We start from the raw sequence: 19,196 nt of genomic DNA on the forward strand, positions 1-19,196 counted from the left end.
GACATGTAAAGATAGTTTTCAACATTTACTTTTATTAGATTTTGAGTTCCAAATTTTTTTCTCTTTCTCCTCTCCTTCCCCAAGACAGTAAGCAATCTGATATAGACTGCACATGTACAATCATGTTAAACATATTTCCACATTAGTCATGTGAAAGAAGGATCAGAAGAAAAGGGAAAAGCCATGAGAAAGAAGAAAAAGAGAAAATAGCATGCTTCAATCTGTATTCAGAGTCCATAGTTCTTTCTCTGGATGTGGATACCATTTTCTATTATGAGTCTTTTGGAATTGTCTTAGATCATTGTATTGCTGCAAAGAGTTAAGTCTATCATAGTTGTTCAATGTACAATGTAACAGCAACATTTTGCTGTTATTTTGTACAATGTCCTCCTGGTTCTGCTCCCTTCACTCATCATCAGATCATATAAGATTCTCCAGTTTTTTCTGAAATCTGCCTGCTCATCATTTCTTACAGCACAATAGTATTCTCTTACATTCATATATCACAACTTGTTCAGCCATTCCCCAGTTAATGGACATCCCCCCAATTTCCAATTCTTTGTCACCACAAAAAGAGCTGCTATGCATACTGTTTTCTCTCTCTCTTTTTCTGTCTTGTGGTTTTTCCCTTTTGTTCTAATTCTTCTTTCACAACATGACTAATGTAGAAATATGTTTAATAGGATTGTACATGTATAGCTCCTATCAAATTGCATGCCATCTGAGGGGAGGAGAGAGAGGAGCAGGGGAAATTCAGAACTCAAAATCTTATAAAAGTGAATGTTGAAAACAAAAAAAAATTTAAAAAGAGCTGCTATAAATATTTTTGTACATGTGGTGCCCCTTTCTCTCTTTTTTATGATCTCTTTGGGATATAGACCTAGTACGGGTATTGCTGGCTCAAAGGGTATACATAGTTTTGTGGCCCTTTGGGCATAGTTCCAAATTGCTCTCCAGAATGGTTGCATCAGTTCATAACTCCACCAACAATGCATTCATGTTTTATTTTTCCCATATCTTCTCCAACATTTATCATTTTTCTGTTTCGTCATGTTAGTCAATCTGAAAGGTGGGTTATGGTACCCCAGAGTTGTTTTGATTTGCATTTCTATAATCAATAGTGATTTAGAGCATTTTAAATATGAATTTTAGACAGCTTTAATTTCTTCATCTGAAAACCTTTGATATCTTTTGACAATTTGTCAATTGGGAAATGAATTGTATTCATGTATACATACATACATGAATATATATATGCATATATATATGTATATATATACGTATATATGTATATATCAGTTCTCTATATGTTTTAGGAATGAGGCCTGGTTGTAAAAATTGTTTCTCAGCTTTCTGATTCCTTCTGTTCTTGGTTGTATTGGCTTTGTTTGTGTAAAACCTTTTTAATTTGATGTAATCAAAATTATGCATTTTTCATTTTATAATGTTCTCTATCTCTTGTTTAGTCATAAATGCTTCCATTCTCCATAGATCTTACAGATAAACTATTCCTTTCTCTCCTAATTTGCTAAAGATATCACCCTTTATGTCTAAATCATGTACCCATTTTGATCCTATCATGGTATTCAGTGTAAGATACGGGTCTATACCCAGTTTCTGCCATACTATTTTCCAGTTTTCCCAGTAGTTTTTGTCAAAAAGTGAGTTCTTATCCCTGAAGCTGGAGTCTTTGGATTTATCAAACAGTAGATTACTATAGTCATTGACTACTGTGTCTTGTGTACCTAACCTATTCCACTGATCCATCATGTGCTGCTTTATAATACAGTTTTAGGTCTGGTATGGCTAGGCCATATTCCCTTGCATTTCTTTTTATTAATTCCTTTGATGTTCTTGATCTTTTGTTCTTCCTGATGAATTTTGTTATTTTTCTAGTTCTACAAAATAATTTTTTGGTAATTTGATTGGTATGCCACTGAATGAGTATATTAATTTAGGTAGAATTGCTATTTTTATTATATTAATTCAGCCTGCCCATGAACAATGGATATTTTTCCAGTTATTTAGATCTGACTTTATTTGTGTAAATAGTGTTTTGCAATTATGTTCAAGTAATTCCTGGATTTGTCTTGGCAGGTAGACTCCCAAATCTTTTGTGTTGTCTACAGCTATTTTTAAAAATTAATTAATTTTTTTTTTTTAGTTTACAACACTCACTTCCTCAAGGTTTTGAGTTCCAAATTATCTCCCCCTTGCTCTCTTCCCCCCACTCCCAAGACAGCATGTAATCTGATATAGGTTCTACATATAACTTCACTTTAAAATTTTTTTTTCCCAATAATCAAATTGTAATTATAACCAATGAAATGAACCATGAGAAAGATACAACAAAACCAAAAATAAAATAAAATAAATAGAGCAAATAATTTGCTTCAATTTACATTCAGATTCCGTAATTCTCTCTCTGGATGTAGATAGCTCTTTCCATCATGAGTCTTTTGGAGTTGTCTTTGAACCTTGCATTGTTGAGAAGAGCCAAGTCTATCAAAGTTAGTCATCACAGAAGCAATGTATTTGTGGTTGTGTACAATGTCCTCCTGGTTCTGCTCCCTTCACTCATCATCAGATTGTATAAGACTCTCCAGGTTCTTATGAAGTCTATCTGCTCCTCATTTCTTATAGTACAATGGTATTCCATTACATTCATATACCACAATTTGTTTAGCCATTCTTCAATTGATGGGAATCTCCTTGATTTCTAATTCTTTGCCACCACAAAAAGGACTGCTATAAATATTTTTGTACATGTGGGTCCTTTTGCCCCTTGTGTGATCTCTTTGGGATACAGCCCTAGAGGTGGTATTGCTGGGTCAAAGGGCACGCAGATTTTTATAACCCTCTGAGCATAGTTCCAAATTGCTCTCCAGAATGGTTGGATCAGTTTGCAACTCCACCAACAATGCAAAAGTGTTCCAATTTTCCCACATTTTCCCCAGCATTAATCATTTTCCTGTTTTGACATGTTAGCCAATCTGACAGGAGAGTTGTAGTACCTGAGAGTTGTTTTGATTTGCATTTCTCTAATCAATAGTGATATAGAGCATTTTTTTATATGACTGTAGATAGCTTTAATTTCTTCCTCTGAAAACTGCCTGTTCATATCCTTTGACCATTTCTCAGTTGGGGAATGACTTGTATTTCTATAAATTTGGCTCAGTTCCCTGTATATTTTAGAGATGAGGCCTTCGTCAGAGACACAGGTTGTAAAAATTTTTTCCCAGTTTTTTGCTTCCCTCCTAATCTTGGTTGCATTGGCTTTGTTTGTACAAAAACTTTTCAATTTATCGTAATCAAATTAACCATTTTGCATTTCGCAATGCTGTTTTATCTCTTTTTTCGTCATCAATTCCTCCCTTCTCCATAAGTCTGACATTTAAACCATTCCTTTCTCTCTTAAATTTCTTATAGTATCAGTCTTTATATCTAAGTTGTGAACCTATTTTGACTTTATTTTGGTATATGGAGTAAGATATTGTTCTATGCCCAATTTCCACCATACTATTTTCCAGTTTTCCCAGCAGTTTTTGTGAAATAGTGAGCTCTTATCACAGAAGCTGGACTTCCACTGATCCATCACTCTATTTCTTACTCAGTACCAAGTAGTTTTGATGATTGCTGCTTTAATATCTGGTATGGCTAGGCCTCTTTTCATTAATTCCCTTGATATTTTGGATCTTTTGTTCTTCCATATGAATTTTGTTATTATTTTATCTAGCTCCATAAAATAATTTTTTGTAGTTTGATTGGTATGACACTAAGTAAGCAAATTAATTTAGGTAAAATTGTCATTTTTATTATATTAGCTTGGCCTAACTACAAGCAACTGATGTTTTCCCATTTATTTAGATCTGACTTTATTTGTGTGAGAAGTGTTTTGTAATTGTATTCATATAGGCCCCGGGTTTGTCTTGGCAGGTAGACTCTCAAATATTTTATAGTATGTACAGTAACTTTAAATGAAATTTCTCTTTCTATCTCTTGCTGTTGGGCTTTGTTAGTATTATATAGGAATGCCACAGATTTATGTGGGTTTATTTTATATCCTGCAACTTTGCTAAAGTTATTTATTATTTCAAGTAGTTTTTTACTTGATTCTCTAGGATTCTCTAAGAATACCCTCATATAATCTTCAAAGAGTGATAGCTTTGTTTCTTCATTGTCTAGTCTAATTCCTTCAATTTCTCTTTCTTCTCTTACTGCTAAAGCTAACATTTCTAGTACAATACCAAGACCATTTCTTAAGGAAGGGTTTTGTTGTTGTTGTTGTTGTTGGTCTAAACCTCTGCAATTTCATCTGCATAAGAAACTTCTGGTATGAAAATTTTCTCTGCTGATGCAGATCAGCAACTCATTTGTAGGATGGCCAGTTACCTGCCTAGGGCACTGAGTCTTAAGTGGCTTTCCTATAGTCCCACAGCTAGTATATGTCAGAATCAGGCAAGACTTGAACCCATGATTTCCTATTTTCAAAGCCCAGCCTCTCTTCACTACTTTATACTATTTCTCAGGGTAGTTTAACTTAGCTAGTCAACAAGCATCTATTAAACACTTACTATGTGCCAGACATGTTGCTAAGTGCCAGAGATAAAAAAGGGCAGCTAGGTGACACAGTGATTAGAGCACTGGGCTTGGAGTCAAGAAGACCCATGTTCAAATTCTGCCTCAGATACTTAATAGTTGTGTGACCCTGGTCAAGTCACTTAACCCAATTTGTCTCAGTTTCCTCATTTGTAAAATGAGTTGGAGAAAGAAAAGGGAAAAACCACTCCAGTATTCTTGCCAAGAATACCCCAAATGGGGTCACAAAGAGTTGGACATGACTAAACAACAATGGAGATAAAAATAAAGATAAATATAGAGCCCTTGAATTCAAGGGACTCACCTTTAATTGGAAGAGACAACATGCAAACTGCTATGTACATAAAAGATCTCTCTGTCACGATCTCTATATTCTGTGTGTCTGTCTCTGTTAATCTGTATCTATTTATCTATCTAATATATCATCTGTGTCAATCATATATATCTTCTATTATCTCCCATTTGCAATCTACATGTATATATACAAGGTGTCCTAAAAGCCTTAGTGCAGTTAAATGCTTAAAGCTGATATTTTCCCAGTTATTTAGATCTGACTTTATTTGTGTGAAAAGTTAATCATCTATGTCTTTTATTATCTCCCATTTACAATATATATGTATATATATACATGTGTATATTTATACACACACATATATGTATATGTATTTATATATGCACATATGTATGTATATATATGCAAGGTGTCCTAAAAGTCTTAGTGCAGTTAAAAGCACTTTGGGCATGGTCCATATCCATATCCATATCCATATCTACATCTACATCTACATCTATATCTATATCTATATCTATATCTGTATCTGTATCTATATCTATATCCACATCCATATCCATGTCCATATCCATATCCATATCCACATCCATATCCATATCCATATCCATATCCATGTCTATATCTATACACACTGTAAATGGAAGTTAATTTCAGAGGAAGGGTACCAGGGGTATGGGAAGGGGACTGGGAAAGGTCTATTCTAGAAGCTGGATTTGAGCTGAGTCTGAAAAGAAACCAAGGAAACCAAGAAGCAGAGATAAGGAGGAAAAACTTTTGAGGGATGGGAGACAGTCAGTGGAAAGACATGGGAGATGGAATATGGTGTGAGAGGAATAGCAAGGAGGCCAATGTTGCCTGATCTTATGTCATAAAGTGTGCAAAGGCTAGAAAAGTTCCAAGAAGTGGCCAGGTTGTAAAAGGCTTTAAAAGCTAAATATAGTATATTATGTTTAATTCTAGACTAATGCGGGGCACTCGAATCTATTGAGTGGGTGGAGGAGGTAACATGGTCAGAACTGCACTTGAGAAAGATGACTTTGGCAGATGAAAGGGTGATGGTTTGGAGGACTGGAGTGGGAAGAGAATCAAGGCAGGAGACCAACTGGAAGGCTAGCACAATAGTCCAGATAGGAGGACCTATGTCAGAGTGGTGGCAGTGTCAGAAGAGAAGGGGATATATGGAAGAGATGTTATCAAGGTAGAATCAACAATACTTGGCAACTGATTGAAGAGGGGTGAATGGGAGAGAATGAGGAGTTGAAGACGACACCTAGGTTGCAAGTCTGAGTGACTGGTACATTCAATATTAAAAGGAAAATTAGGGAAAGGGGAAGGTTTGGGTCTAGAAATAGTGAATGGTGTTTTGGACATAATGAGTTTCAGGTATCCACCAGACATCCACTTCGACATAGTTAATAGGCAGCTGGTGATTTGACTGTAGGTCAGGAGAAGTTAGGACTGGATAAATAGATTTGAAACTCATCTGCATAGATGATGATGAGAAGCAATGAAATCACCAGTTGACTTAGTGTAGTGAGAGAAGAGAATATCCCCAAGATAGAACCTTGGGGGACGTGCACATTTAGAAGATGTCACCTGGATGAAAAGCTAGTAAAGCAGACTTAGAAGAAGTGATCATGGACAGGTTTGAGGAATACTAGGTGAGAGCAGAGCCGGGATGTGTTGGAGCTGGCTCAAACTGTCTCATAAGAGACAATTGTTAAATTTTTAGTGTGAAAAGTTATACCTTGGAATTGGCAAACTACAAATCAGATCTTGATTTATTGTTTTATTGATTGTCTGTCTAGACTTAATAAAGTGATGGGGAAAATATTAATTTTCTCAGATTAAATTGAAAAATATGTCATGTAAATTTTTTCCCCTAACTGCTGCTTGTTAGATGGGTATTAACATACCCATAGGCAGTGTCACAAAAACCTTAGAAAGGAGAGAGCATCCCAGGGAAGAGAATGATGAATAGTGTCAGAGGCTGTCACACTGTAGAGAGATCATGAAGGATGAGGATGAGAAATCCTATAGATTGGGAAATGATGACATCATTTTAGTACCTTTGGAGAGAGAAATTTCAGTTGAATAATGTTGTCAGAAGCAAGATCGTACAGAGCATAGGATTGAGTAAGAGAAGAGGAAGTGGAAGCACTGATTGTAAACAGTCTTTTAAAATTTCTATATCTAGAAGGCAAAAAGAACCCAGAGACTGATTCAATCAACTTGTCCTCTCGATTTCTTTGTTTATCCTGAAAGAGAAATATGGTGATTAATGTCAACACTGGTTAAGAATTTAAATTCATTTGTAAAATCTTATGGAGAAAGATGGTAGAAGATTTTGAGTAGTATCATCTCATAAAACACCAAGAAAAGGTTGAAGAAAAAAATTAGTATGGTTAAAAAGAAGATGTCTGGTGAAAGACTAAACCAAAGACACTTACAGACACTTATTTACAAAGACACTTACTACAGACACTTACTAGCTGCGTGACCCTGGGCAAGTCACTTAACCCTATTTGCTTCAGTTTCCTCATCTGTAAAATGAGCTGGAGAAGGAAATGGCAAACCACTCTGGTATCTTTGCCAAGAAAACTCCAGATGGGGTCACAAAGAGTTGGACAGGACTGAAATGACAACAATAACAACAAATCATCCCAAGAGCATCTAAGGATGAAAATAGAAGGAGGACAACAAACATAAAAATAAAAAAAATACATGCCAAAATTATAACAAATTATTTTATCAGTGATAATGGAACTATGATAATAATAAAAATAGGTAACATTTATATGCCCTTTAAGGTTTGCAAGCACTTACATCTTTTATCTGCTTTTATTTGATCCTCACACAGCTATGTTTTAATAGTTATTAATTATTATTATTAATTAACGTGTTAATATCTCCATTGTGTAGTTGAGGTAACCTTTCCCAGAGTCACACACAGATAAAGAGTAAGTGTCTGAGATTTCAGCTCTGGTTCTCATGACTGCAAATCCAAAAATTTATCCAGTACTCTTAAAAATCATAGTTCCTGTTGTGCTCCAGGAGGAATTAGGACATTAAAAAGATGGAAAGAGCAGATGTATAGAATGCACAGAGGATATCCATGTTAGAGGTGATGTAAAATTGAAGGCAATAAGGGATCGATGATTTATAGAGGATGTACATGTTGGAGGTGATGTAATATTGAAGGCAATGAGGGATTGATGATGCACAGAGGAAGTACGTGTTGGAAGTGATGTAATATTGAAATCAATGAGGGATTGATTCTCAAGATACTTGAAACACTTTAAGTTTCAACTATTACCTCTATGTATTCTATATCCATCTCTGGCCTATCTTCAGACCTCTCAGGCCTAAATCTCTGTCTACAAGATATATTCCCCTGCATATACCTCAAACTTATTATGCCCCAAGCTAAGATCATTATCTTTCTCCTTAAGTCCGGTCTTGGAGACTTTCAGTCAGTAATACTGCCATCCAACAAGCTTTCCCAGTTAGAAACCTTGGTGCTATTTCTGGCTCCTTCCTCCCTTTCAGCTCTTGTATCTAATCAGTTACCACATCCTGTCAATTCTTCCTTCAAAAGATCCCCTGTGCTTGTCTTCTTCCATGCGCTTCCAATGCCACTACCCCAGTATGGGACCTCATTACCATCAGCTTGTAGCATTGCAACTGCCTCCTAAGAGATCTTTCTGTCTCCACACGTTCCTCTCTCTGATCAGTTCCCTATAATGCTGCCAGAATAATTGTCTTCAAAGATCTTCATGTCATTTTCCTACTCAGAGACCTTCAGTGGCTTCATAATTGCCTGGCATTTTAGGGTCCCAGAAGTCTGATGCCTTGTTACCACTCTAGTATTAACTCATAAGCCACATTCCAATCAAACTGGATTACCCACACATTCTTGCTGTTTCTTGTATTGTTTCCTACACTGTCTTCCCTCTTCCTTCATCTATTACTTTCTCCACATCCTTTAAAGCTCAGCCCAAATGCCTCATCCTCCATCAAGACTTTCCTGATTCTCACGTCATTAATGACCTTCTCCACCCCCACCCTGGTTCTCCCATGACACATTGCTTTGTATGCTTCTAATTTGTTTATGGTTATTATTCTTTTGTATTATGGTTAGCTGGACATCAGTCTTAGGTCTTTACTAGTCTGCAAATTTCACGAAGACAGGGAGTATGTTTAGACATTTAGGTTAGACCTAAACCTTGTATCTAATCACCATTAATATGTAACAATCTCAAAAGCAGGGGTGTGATTTTGTCTTTGTATCTTCATTACTTACTGTGTGAGCAGGAGCTGGCTTAATCATTTGATAAATTTACTTTTTCCACACAATAATTACTTAACAAGGTTATTCGACCCAAATATGATGAAAAATCGTCTTGCAGTGAAAGTCCTGGAAAATTCAGGTGTTTCCAACTCTAACTTCTTCACAGGGTATTTAGGCTTCACGAAGGTACCTTGGACCTCTACAGAACAATATTATGGTTGTTCTTCACGTGCCAAGCCTGTGGTCTCAAGTGGAATGAGGAAGACCATGTTATCAACATTTTCCCTACTGCAAAAATTATTCTAAGCCCATCTTCTGGGTCAGGAGGATCTTTCTGGTATATAAAATGTATTGTTGGGACAGCTAAGTGGTGCAGTAGATAGAGCAACTGGCCCTGGTGTCAAGATGACGTGAATTCCAATCAGGCATCAGATACCTATTGATGGGGTGACCCTGGGTAAATCACTTAACCCTGATTGCCATCAAAAACAAGTAAAGTGTATTATTATTAGATCTTGAGGGTCATAATTGTCTAAACATCTCCTTTTACAAATGAGGAAACAGATCCAGAAGGATTAGGGTACTAGTTTGACTGCTAATGGAATTAAGTCTTATACATCATAGAATTAGAAATGGAAGAGACCTTAAAGACTCTCTAACACAAATCTTTCATTTTATAAATGGGGAAACTGAGGCAAAGAGTGGTTAAATGAGTTGCTCAGTGTCATGCACATAATAAGTAAGAGAGACAGGTTTTGAGACCGGGTCACCTTGGGACACTTGTAATATTTCTGGGTGTGTTATGTCCCTGGTGAGTCTTTTGTGGTATTCCTGGACATAAGATACACGTAATAGAATTAAACAACCCACCATATTTCAGAATATTATTGGTAAGAGCTGCTAGATGATCTACTGCTGTGTGCAACTGGAACTGGCAGATGAGCACTGTGCATCAGTGTGCTCAGTGGATACTGATTCCCATGCTGAAGAGGTTGGGGAGCCTGGGAATGTGCTGGACCCCAGTTACAAGTGGTAAAGTATTTTGAGCTGTTTTAAAATGAGTTTCCCAGTGCATAATCTCTTGCAGTTTCAGAACTTTTTGTCAACTAATTTTAGCTCTTAAGATAACCTCATTTACAACTGAAGAGTTTTTTGTTTCCTAACACAGTGATATCTTCTATATTGTTTTCCTTTAGAGGGCACTGAGAAACCAGTATTGACAACACAGCTATGCCAACCCTGGGAGAAGCTGCAGAACTCTCAATGTGTTTGTAAAATGCCTTATGAATGTGGGTAAGCCGTGCCTCTGCTGATCTTTAATGGTTTTGCTTAACTCAGGTCAGATGACATTGGGAAGACACTTCAGCTGGTGTTAGATAAAACAGCTTTGCTTGCATGGGTCCAAGTCACCAGTTTTTGTTTACATTGCAGTATGGTGGGTGCTCTGTCCAGAGCTGCCTGGGTCACCAGAGCTCTCAGTGGGCAGTTAGCCCTCATGAAATCTGGTTAAGGGAGTATGACTGAGAAGTAGCTGGCCACCTCCTTGCTTGGAAAATGGAGCAACATGACAGAGTGATCATCTGAGGATTTAGAGGTTTGAGGGATAATTAAATTCCCTTGGGAGGTAAACTCTCAAAATAATAGAGAAAATTGAATAGAGGCATTTCTATTTTGTTTTTTATGATCATTCTTTTAATATAAAATACCACCCCACTAGAAAGCTTGAACTTTGTTTTATATAAAGTTGAAGAGTTAGATAGCTTACATAGTGAACAAAAGAATTAAATCCAATTCAACAAACATATATTAAATTCCTGCTGTCTACAAGTGACTTTACAAGATGGCGAGTGGTGGTGGTGGTGGGGGGGGGGGGAGATACAAAGTTTATAATTTAGTAGTGGAAATGAGACAAATTCACAAATACCTATAACATGAGCAAAACCATAATAATTAACGTAGGAGAGGTACAAAGAACCATGGGAGATAACAGATGACATTTGCAATAGTGCTTATAAATTGTTTTACATGGATAATAACCCTGTGAAGTAGCTGCTATTGCCAAATCCATATTAACATAGGAGGGAACTGTGTGACATATCCAGGGTCAGACAGCTAGTAAATGTCTGCAGCTGGATTGAAACTCAGGTCCTTCTGACTTCAAGTCCAGTGGAATAAAAATAGCTAGCATTTACATAATTCTTTAAGGTTTGCAAAGTGCTTTGCACATATGATATCGTTTGATCCTCAAAATGACCTTTGTGAGGTAGGTGTTGGTGTTGTTATTATTCTCAATTTACAGATGAGGAAACTGAATATAAGAGAGGTTAAGTGACTTGATCAGGGTCACATAGGTTAAAAGGGTCCAAGGCAGAATTGAAAACAGATCTTCTTTTTTTGGTTGCTTGCCTGGAATTTTCTTTTTTTTATGATTAAGATTTTTTTATTTTTAGTTTACATCGCTAAGTTCCACATAATTTTGAGTTCCAGATTTTCTTCCGCCCCTTCCCACTCCCTCCCCGAGATGGCATGGAATCCAATATATCTTCTACGTATAGCTTCACATTGAGCTTGTTTACACAATAGTCAAGTTGTAAAGAACAATTATGACCGATGGAGAAGACAGATCTTCTTGATCTCAACTCCAATGCTCTATCTACTATGCCATCTGGCTGCTTCAAGAAAAGTTTACTTCTGAAAGGGAAGTTTTCATGGAGGAGGAGGCATGTTTGATGGTTCTTAAAAGATGACAAGAATCTCAACAGGTGATAAGATCAAAGATATTGGGGAGTCTATTTGAGGAATTGGGTTAGGAGAGGGAGCACCATAGGAGCAAAGACCCAAAGGCAGGAGAAAGCAGGACAAAATTATTGAATAGCCAATAGTCCAGTTCAACTGGGATATAGTGTATGTGAAAGTTAGGATAGAATGCTTGAAGGGTAGATTGGAGTCATATTGTGGGGCCTAAGAGACCAGGCTAAGGAGCAAGAACTTTATTTGCAGAGGAGGTGCCATTGAAGACTTTGGGCAAAGGTAACCCAATTGGGTGACTTCAGGTAAGGGTACATTGGTACTATATTGGCTTCATACACTCCAGTTTTTCAGTTCTTCCAGGGATGATCGGGTTCTGGCAACTGATTCATATTAACCAAACTCTCAAGAAACATTTTGGTAAATAGAATGCCAGTTTATTAATTTACAAGAAGAAATATAATTGTCATGTGTCTAGCACAGTGCCTTGCACATAGTAGGTGCTCAACATGTATGTGCCAAATGGAATTGAAAAGTGGTCCACATATTTATGTTAAATGGATAGTGCATTTTCCTCTCAGTAAAGAAATCCACTTAGTAACAATTGACTGCTGAAAATTTTTGTACCACTTTAAGGTTTACAAAGCACTTTATATACATTCACCCTATTTGATTATCTTGATAAAAACCTGTGAGATATGTAGTGGAAATAAAGTATTTTTGTTTTATAGTTGAAGAAACTGAGACTCAGAGAGTGAAGAAATCTTGTCTACAACCACACAGCCTATAAGTGATATAGTCAGAATTTGAACGTAGGCTCTCTGAATCTAAATCCAATGCTTCTTCTACTACTGGAGAAATGGAATTATAAACTGATCATAAAGTTGCTTAGCAATTATAGAAGCACAATGAATGTGACCTAATCATCTTGAAGAACCGGGTGAGCAACCAAGTAGATAAAGGAGACTAGCTGTTCATGCTATCTGGTCAGGGTAACATCTCTAGCAATTTCTTTACTTCCCTGCTCTAGAAAGAACATTCTCCACTCAGGCTGAATTTGATTAGGACATTAAAATGCCCTGACATAAAATAGGACCTCATCTAAGAAGGTATACAGTATAAATAAGGTCAGATTGTATGCATTTTAAATCTATATGCAGTGATTTCATAGCCTTATGGACAGGAGGTAATGAGCAAACAATTTTAGGTGACACTCATCTTTTTTTATCTTTTGTTTGGGAAGTTTAAGGCTTGGAAAAGGAGGACTTATTCTCTTTATCTACCGATGAATATCTCCATCTTTTTTGAGTGACCTGGTGTGTGGAGAGAGAGAGAGACATTTTTAATAATAGGTCATATTTTTATAGAGATTTGTAAAGTTAAATCACTTCCCTCTAATTCTTTAGGTAGCTAGTGCAAGAATTTTTAAACCTTGATTTGTAAATGAGGAAAATAAGGCTTAGGGAGAGATAAGGATTTTCCCAATCCAATAGCAAGTACGTGTCAGGATTGGCAATCAAACCTAGACTTTCTTATTGCAAATTCACCTGTACCAGTGCCTCTTAGTGCCAATGACTTGCACCTTACCATTCAAACTCTCCAGTGTTCACGGGACCTAGAAACATGTAAAACAGACAGGGGACAGGTACAATTGTTTAATATGTTCATTGTACTTACAAAGGGAAGCTAGGTGGTGCAGTGGATAGAGCACTGAGCTTGGAAGATTTATGTTCATGAGTTCAAGGCTTGTCTCAGATGCTTACTAGCTGTGCGACTCTGGGCAAGTCACTTAATCCTGTTTGCCTTTGTTTCCTCACCTGTTAAATGACTTGGAGAAGGAAATGGCAAAGCCCTCAAGCATTTCTGCCAAGAAAACTCCAAAAGAGGTCACAAAGATTTGGACGTGACTGAAAAAACTGAAAAATAACAACAAAGACTATATTTAAAAATCATGTATATGTAGAATATAATCAGTTTTAGGTATTTTTTTACTTATTAGGTTGGATTTTAATTTTAAACTCAGATTGCCCTAAGAAGTAATGTTCATCATCATCATCATCATCATTGTTATTACAAATGTTGATGATAATTGCTGTGCCTTGTTAGTGCCCAGGAATGTTTATTGTTATTTGAGAAAAATTATTTTGACTGGGGAAAAATAGACCTAGCTAGCAGTGGTGTGACTAGAGGGATCATAATTACTGAAGGAAGAGAGTCTTTTCCCTCCTCTCCCTTCCTCTTAACATTTTGTACCCTATTTTACCAAGAGCAGAATCTTTCTGTATACAATATATGGTATATATGGGGTACAGTCTAGCCCAAGGAGAGTGGATTCTGTGGTGAATTCCTTCATATCTCTCTAGCTTTACCCACTCAAGATGTGTCCTGGCTCTGCTAATTATTACCTGTCTGACCTTGGTTAAGTCATTTACATTCTCTGGGCCTCAATTTCCTAATTTATAAAATAAATGTTTGATTAGATAGCCTCTAGCTTCTTCCTTCAGGCTGCTTTAAATCTTATGATACTGGCTGATTGAAACAACTGGACTGGATAGTTCTTTTGGTCTCTAAGAATTGGAATAGTCATTCAATTATTGGTTGATTACTTGGCATCATGAGTTGACCACACTTACAATGGAAAATGTAAAACCAACTTCAAAGAGTTGATTTGATGATGCCATATACAGAGGGTTTTGTGGCCTGGGAAGATCCCAGGGATGAGGACTGGATCTATGATTTCACTGGCATAAGGAATTCCTCAATGAGACAATTCCCTCTTACCAATTTGGGACAGTACTTTCTCTGCAATTAGAGTTTCCTAGGGTACTGGAAACACCTAGGTGGCTTAGTGGACAGTACACTGGACTTGGAGCCAAGAAGATTTGCGTTTGAACAGTGCCATAAATGCTTATTTGCTGTGTGACCCTGAAGAAGACACGATTTTTCTCATTTTCACTTTCCTCATCTGCAAAATAAGGCACCTACTTCACAGGGTTGTGGGGAAAATAAAATGATATAATACAGGTAAAGTGCTATATAAATGTTTTAGTGTGATTATTAGGTGACTTGCTCAGGAGTCACATAGCCAGTATATATCAGAGGCAGGATTTGAGCTTTGGTCCAAAATGCCACACTGCCTATTCTATACTGAAGAGAATATGGGTTAATATAATTAACTAGTATGGCAATCTTTAATGTATTCCAAAAAAGTATATCAATTCCAACTTTATTCGGCATTAATCATGGTTTGCTTTGATTGATTTTGCTCCTTACTGCCTCTCCCCCTTCCCAATTCATTTAGATTATCTGCAGCCTTTTATTTATAGACCCGATGTGAGTTTTCATATAATTTCAACACGACACTCAGATGCTGATAACACAGCAGCTTTGCAAAATCCCGGCCTTTTCAGCAGAGCTGAGTAGTTCTATTTAATATGTTTAATAAACAGATTAAAAGTTAGATACTAAGACTCGTTTCCCTCATTCAAAGAACTCCAAGTGAATTTTGCTTCCAGGTGAAAAAGAAAGTATTTGAGCTAAATTAAAACACATACAAACCATGAATTTAGTCTCTTCCCATATCCCTGGGTGGGAAAAGTGCAGTTTCATGAATAAGCTGAGTATTTCTATAGCCCTATCTGAAATACCTCATTTATCCTGCTTCGTCAAGGAATAAGATGCTCCACATAAGTGAATTTTCCAAGTGACCTTTTAGGTATCCAAGCTATTTTATAGTAGTTGTTTTGAATGTAAATACTGCTAAACAATATTGCATACTTCCCTGATTTATTTAATGACGAATCCTGTACTTTGATCTTTTCATATTGACTTATGGCCATCTTTATTGCTTCCTATTACTAATAGAGTATTACAGGGTATCTAGAGAGGTACCCAAGGCTGCTTGCTATCACATTAAAGGGTCCCAGCCTGCTCTGTCTCTACTTGTTTGTTGTCAGGCCATGTGAGCTGTTATTTTTTGTTATTATTTGCTGCCCAGGTATCTACTTCTAGGAGCTGCTTCTGTAACCCCAGAGTTCCTCCCTACCCCCATTTTTCTTCTAATCTCTGTCTACAGGGAACTTAATTAATCGCACTAAAAAAAAACCAGACAAACACTGTGTATAAAGCATGAATAAATCTTTTCAGAGTGAGAGTCTGAAGGGATCCTCAAGTCCATGGCCTTTGTGGCATCTACTTTGACAGTCAGCTCAGAGGCCATTTTTTTACTTCCTTCCTGATTCTCAGCTATATTCTGGGTAGTTGAGGTATTTGGATAAGTCGCCTCTGTATAATTGAGCAGGATCTGTACTTGGAAACCTTTGGTTTAGAAACCACTACCTTCTCTTTGTGGCTGAGCCATTTGAAGGGACACAAAAACTAATATGCATCAATTTATTTCTTTTGTTTCTTTATGTCACAATTTTCATGCAAGCTAATCTCACAGTAACAGTAGCTAACAGAGGAAAGAAAACTTTCAGGTTGGTTGTCTCTCTTTTTTTTTTAACTAAAATTTTTTCCCAATTAACCAAAATCTACTTTTTCTCCCTCCTATATCCCCTTTGTCCCCCATTGAAAAAGGAAGAAAAATAAAGTCTTTATAAGAAATATGAATAGTCAAGCAAAACAAATTCTGGTATTGGCCATGTCCAAATGGTCATAGATAAATATAGATATAGGTATGGATATATACATACATGTATATGTGGATAAAATATATATATGTATACATATTTGGGTATGAATACATACATACATATATATGTAATGTCTTAATCAATACACTGAGTCTATCCCTTCTCTATCTGGAAATGCCTAGCATGTTTCACCTCAAGTCCTCTGGAATTGTGGTTGGTCATTGTTTTAATCATATTTCTCAAGTCTTCCAAGTTTTTTCTTTTTACAATATTGTTGCAATTGTGTAAATTATTCTCTTTGTTCTGCTCACTTCTCTTTGCACCAGTTCAAACAAGTCTTCCCAAGTTTGTCTGAAACTATCCTCTTCATCATTCCTTGCAGCATACTAGTATTCTATTACAGTCTTACACCAAAACTTGTTCAGCTATTCCTCTATTGATGTGAATACCCTCAGTTTTCAATTCTCTATGAAAACAAAAAGAGCTGCTACAAATAATTTTGTACATATGGATGCTCCCCCTGCCCCTTTTGAAAATCTCTTTTGGGGGTATAGACCTAGTAGTGGTATTGCTAGGTCAAAGGTTAGTAACTTTGAGGGGCATGGTTCCAAATTGTCTTCTAGAATGACTGGACCAATTCACAGCTCCACCAAAAACAGTATATTAATGTACCTATTTTCCCACAACCTCTCCAAAATTTGTCATTTTCCTTTTTTGTCAACTTTGCCAATCTGAGGGATGAGAAGTGAAACCTCAGAAATGTTTTAATGTGAATAGCATATTTTCATATGGCCTTTGATTGCCAGGTTAATTCTCAAACTTGTATTTTAGTATCTTTATAATTGTCAATGCAGCTAAAAATAACTTATTTAGCACTGTAACCCCTTTGGGAATCATTGGAAAGCTTCAGAGACAGGCATGACACAAATGTGGGAAAAGAAAAAATGATAATGTATGATAAGTCTAGAGTGTCTAGCCTTGTGAAAGCTATTTGGGTCATCTTTGGGAGTTAGGAAGCATTTCCATTCATTTTGGAGAAAATCCATTCATATTTGCTTAGTTGAATTCTCTGAAGATTTCCGTCTATTCTTTATCATTGTGAATTACCCATTTAACTAATGAAACATCAGGGCTATCAAGGTGTGTATAGTCTGTAGATCTGTGAGAACCTTAAAACCTCAGATTTTAAAGTTATTCAGGTCTATCTGATAGGAATGCTGCTTGTTCCACCATTTGTGTTGTCAAGTACAACATTTCCCAAGTAACAGTTTGTTCGAAGTCATCAGATTTGGTTTAGACTAGGCTCAGAGACTTTTTTAGAGGGAAGTGCCATAATTTTCATTTAAGAACCTTAAGAGAAGCAACATGGTATGGGGGATAGAGGGTTGGCTTCTGAGTCGGGAAGACCTTTGTTCAAATCCTGCTTCTGACACTTATTAGCTCTTTGATCAAGTCACTCTGAGTGGCCACTTAACTTCTCATCTAAGGGGCAGAACAGGTGCTCTTCCCCCTGGAGATGCCTCTGCTCTGTGGCCCTCCCTTCTGATTGGTGAGTCCCTGACTTTGACTGCCTTGTCATGAGGTGGTCAGTCCATGTTCATTTCGCTCTCTGTTGGACTCCTCACTGTCCAGACTTTTCTACCTCCTCTCTTGCAATCATGCTCCTTTCTCTTTCCTTTTCCAATTCTTTTTTGATTGTTTCCCTCTTCCATTAAAATGTACGTTCCTTGAGGGTAGAGATTATCTTTTTAGTTTGTATTTGTATTTCAAGCACCTGAGCCTGGCACATGATAAGCCCTTAATAAATGCCCTTCTCCCTCTTCCACTAGATAGAAAGAGTTCATTCTTTGTACTTTCAGCTCTTGAGTTTAGCACAGTGCCTGGAATATACTTGGTACAGTACTTAATAAATGCTTGCTGATATATGGAAATGCTATAATTCATTCCATACTTTTTTTCAGACCTTCTTTGGATATTTGTGCCCAAGATGGGAGAACAAAAAGGATCGTAGCTTTGACAGTTTGCAAGCTGCATGTACTTGAGTGTATGGGGAGGAGTTATACTCTTACTAATAGTGGGAGCTGCACTCTACCTGCTCTAGCTGAGAGAACATGTGGTACATGTTCTATGTGGGAAAAATGCAATGGTAAGAGACATACTACACATGTAATTGTAAGGAAATTACTAGTAATGATAGTTTTCTTTGTGGGTTTTTTTGGGGGGGTCATTGTATCCCTTGAGCCTTGTGTTGTGCCTGGCACATAGTAGGTACTTAATGAATCAGTAAACAAGCATTTAGTAAGTGCCTACTATATTCCAGAAACTGCTTAGCAATGGGGTTGCCAGGAAAAGCAAAAGACAGCCCTTGATTTCAAGGCGCTAACAGTCTGATGGGGAGACAACATGGAAACAATTATGTACAAACAAGGTATCTCTTTCTCTCTCTATCCATATAGCACATATATATTATACATAATCAATTGTAGAGTATGAGTGGAAGAAAGGCAATCAAGAAAGAGATCAAGAAAGGCTTCTTCTAGGAGGTGAGATTTTAGCTTAGACTTGAAGGAAGCCAATGAAGCCAGGAGGTAGAGAATAAGGAGGGAGAGAATTCCAGGCATGAGAGACAGTC

General features: G+C 36.9%; 1 protein-coding gene across 1 annotated transcript in view; it reads left to right on the forward strand.

The window, feature by feature from the left end:
* The window catches only part of C7 (complement C7), a 69,755-nt gene that overhangs the window by 48,950 nt on the left and 1,609 nt on the right, over positions 1-19,196 (forward strand). The window contains exons 16-17 of the mRNA XM_036736015.1: positions 10,379-10,475; positions 18,526-18,710. Coding sequence (XP_036591910.1) covers positions 10,379-10,475; positions 18,526-18,710 — 282 coding nt within the window. The remainder of the gene's footprint in view (positions 1-10,378; positions 10,476-18,525; positions 18,711-19,196) is intronic.

Source organism: Trichosurus vulpecula, chromosome 1, assembly GCF_011100635.1.
Source record: "Trichosurus vulpecula isolate mTriVul1 chromosome 1, mTriVul1.pri, whole genome shotgun sequence".
NCBI classification, from domain to species: Eukaryota; Metazoa; Chordata; class Mammalia; order Diprotodontia; family Phalangeridae; genus Trichosurus; species Trichosurus vulpecula.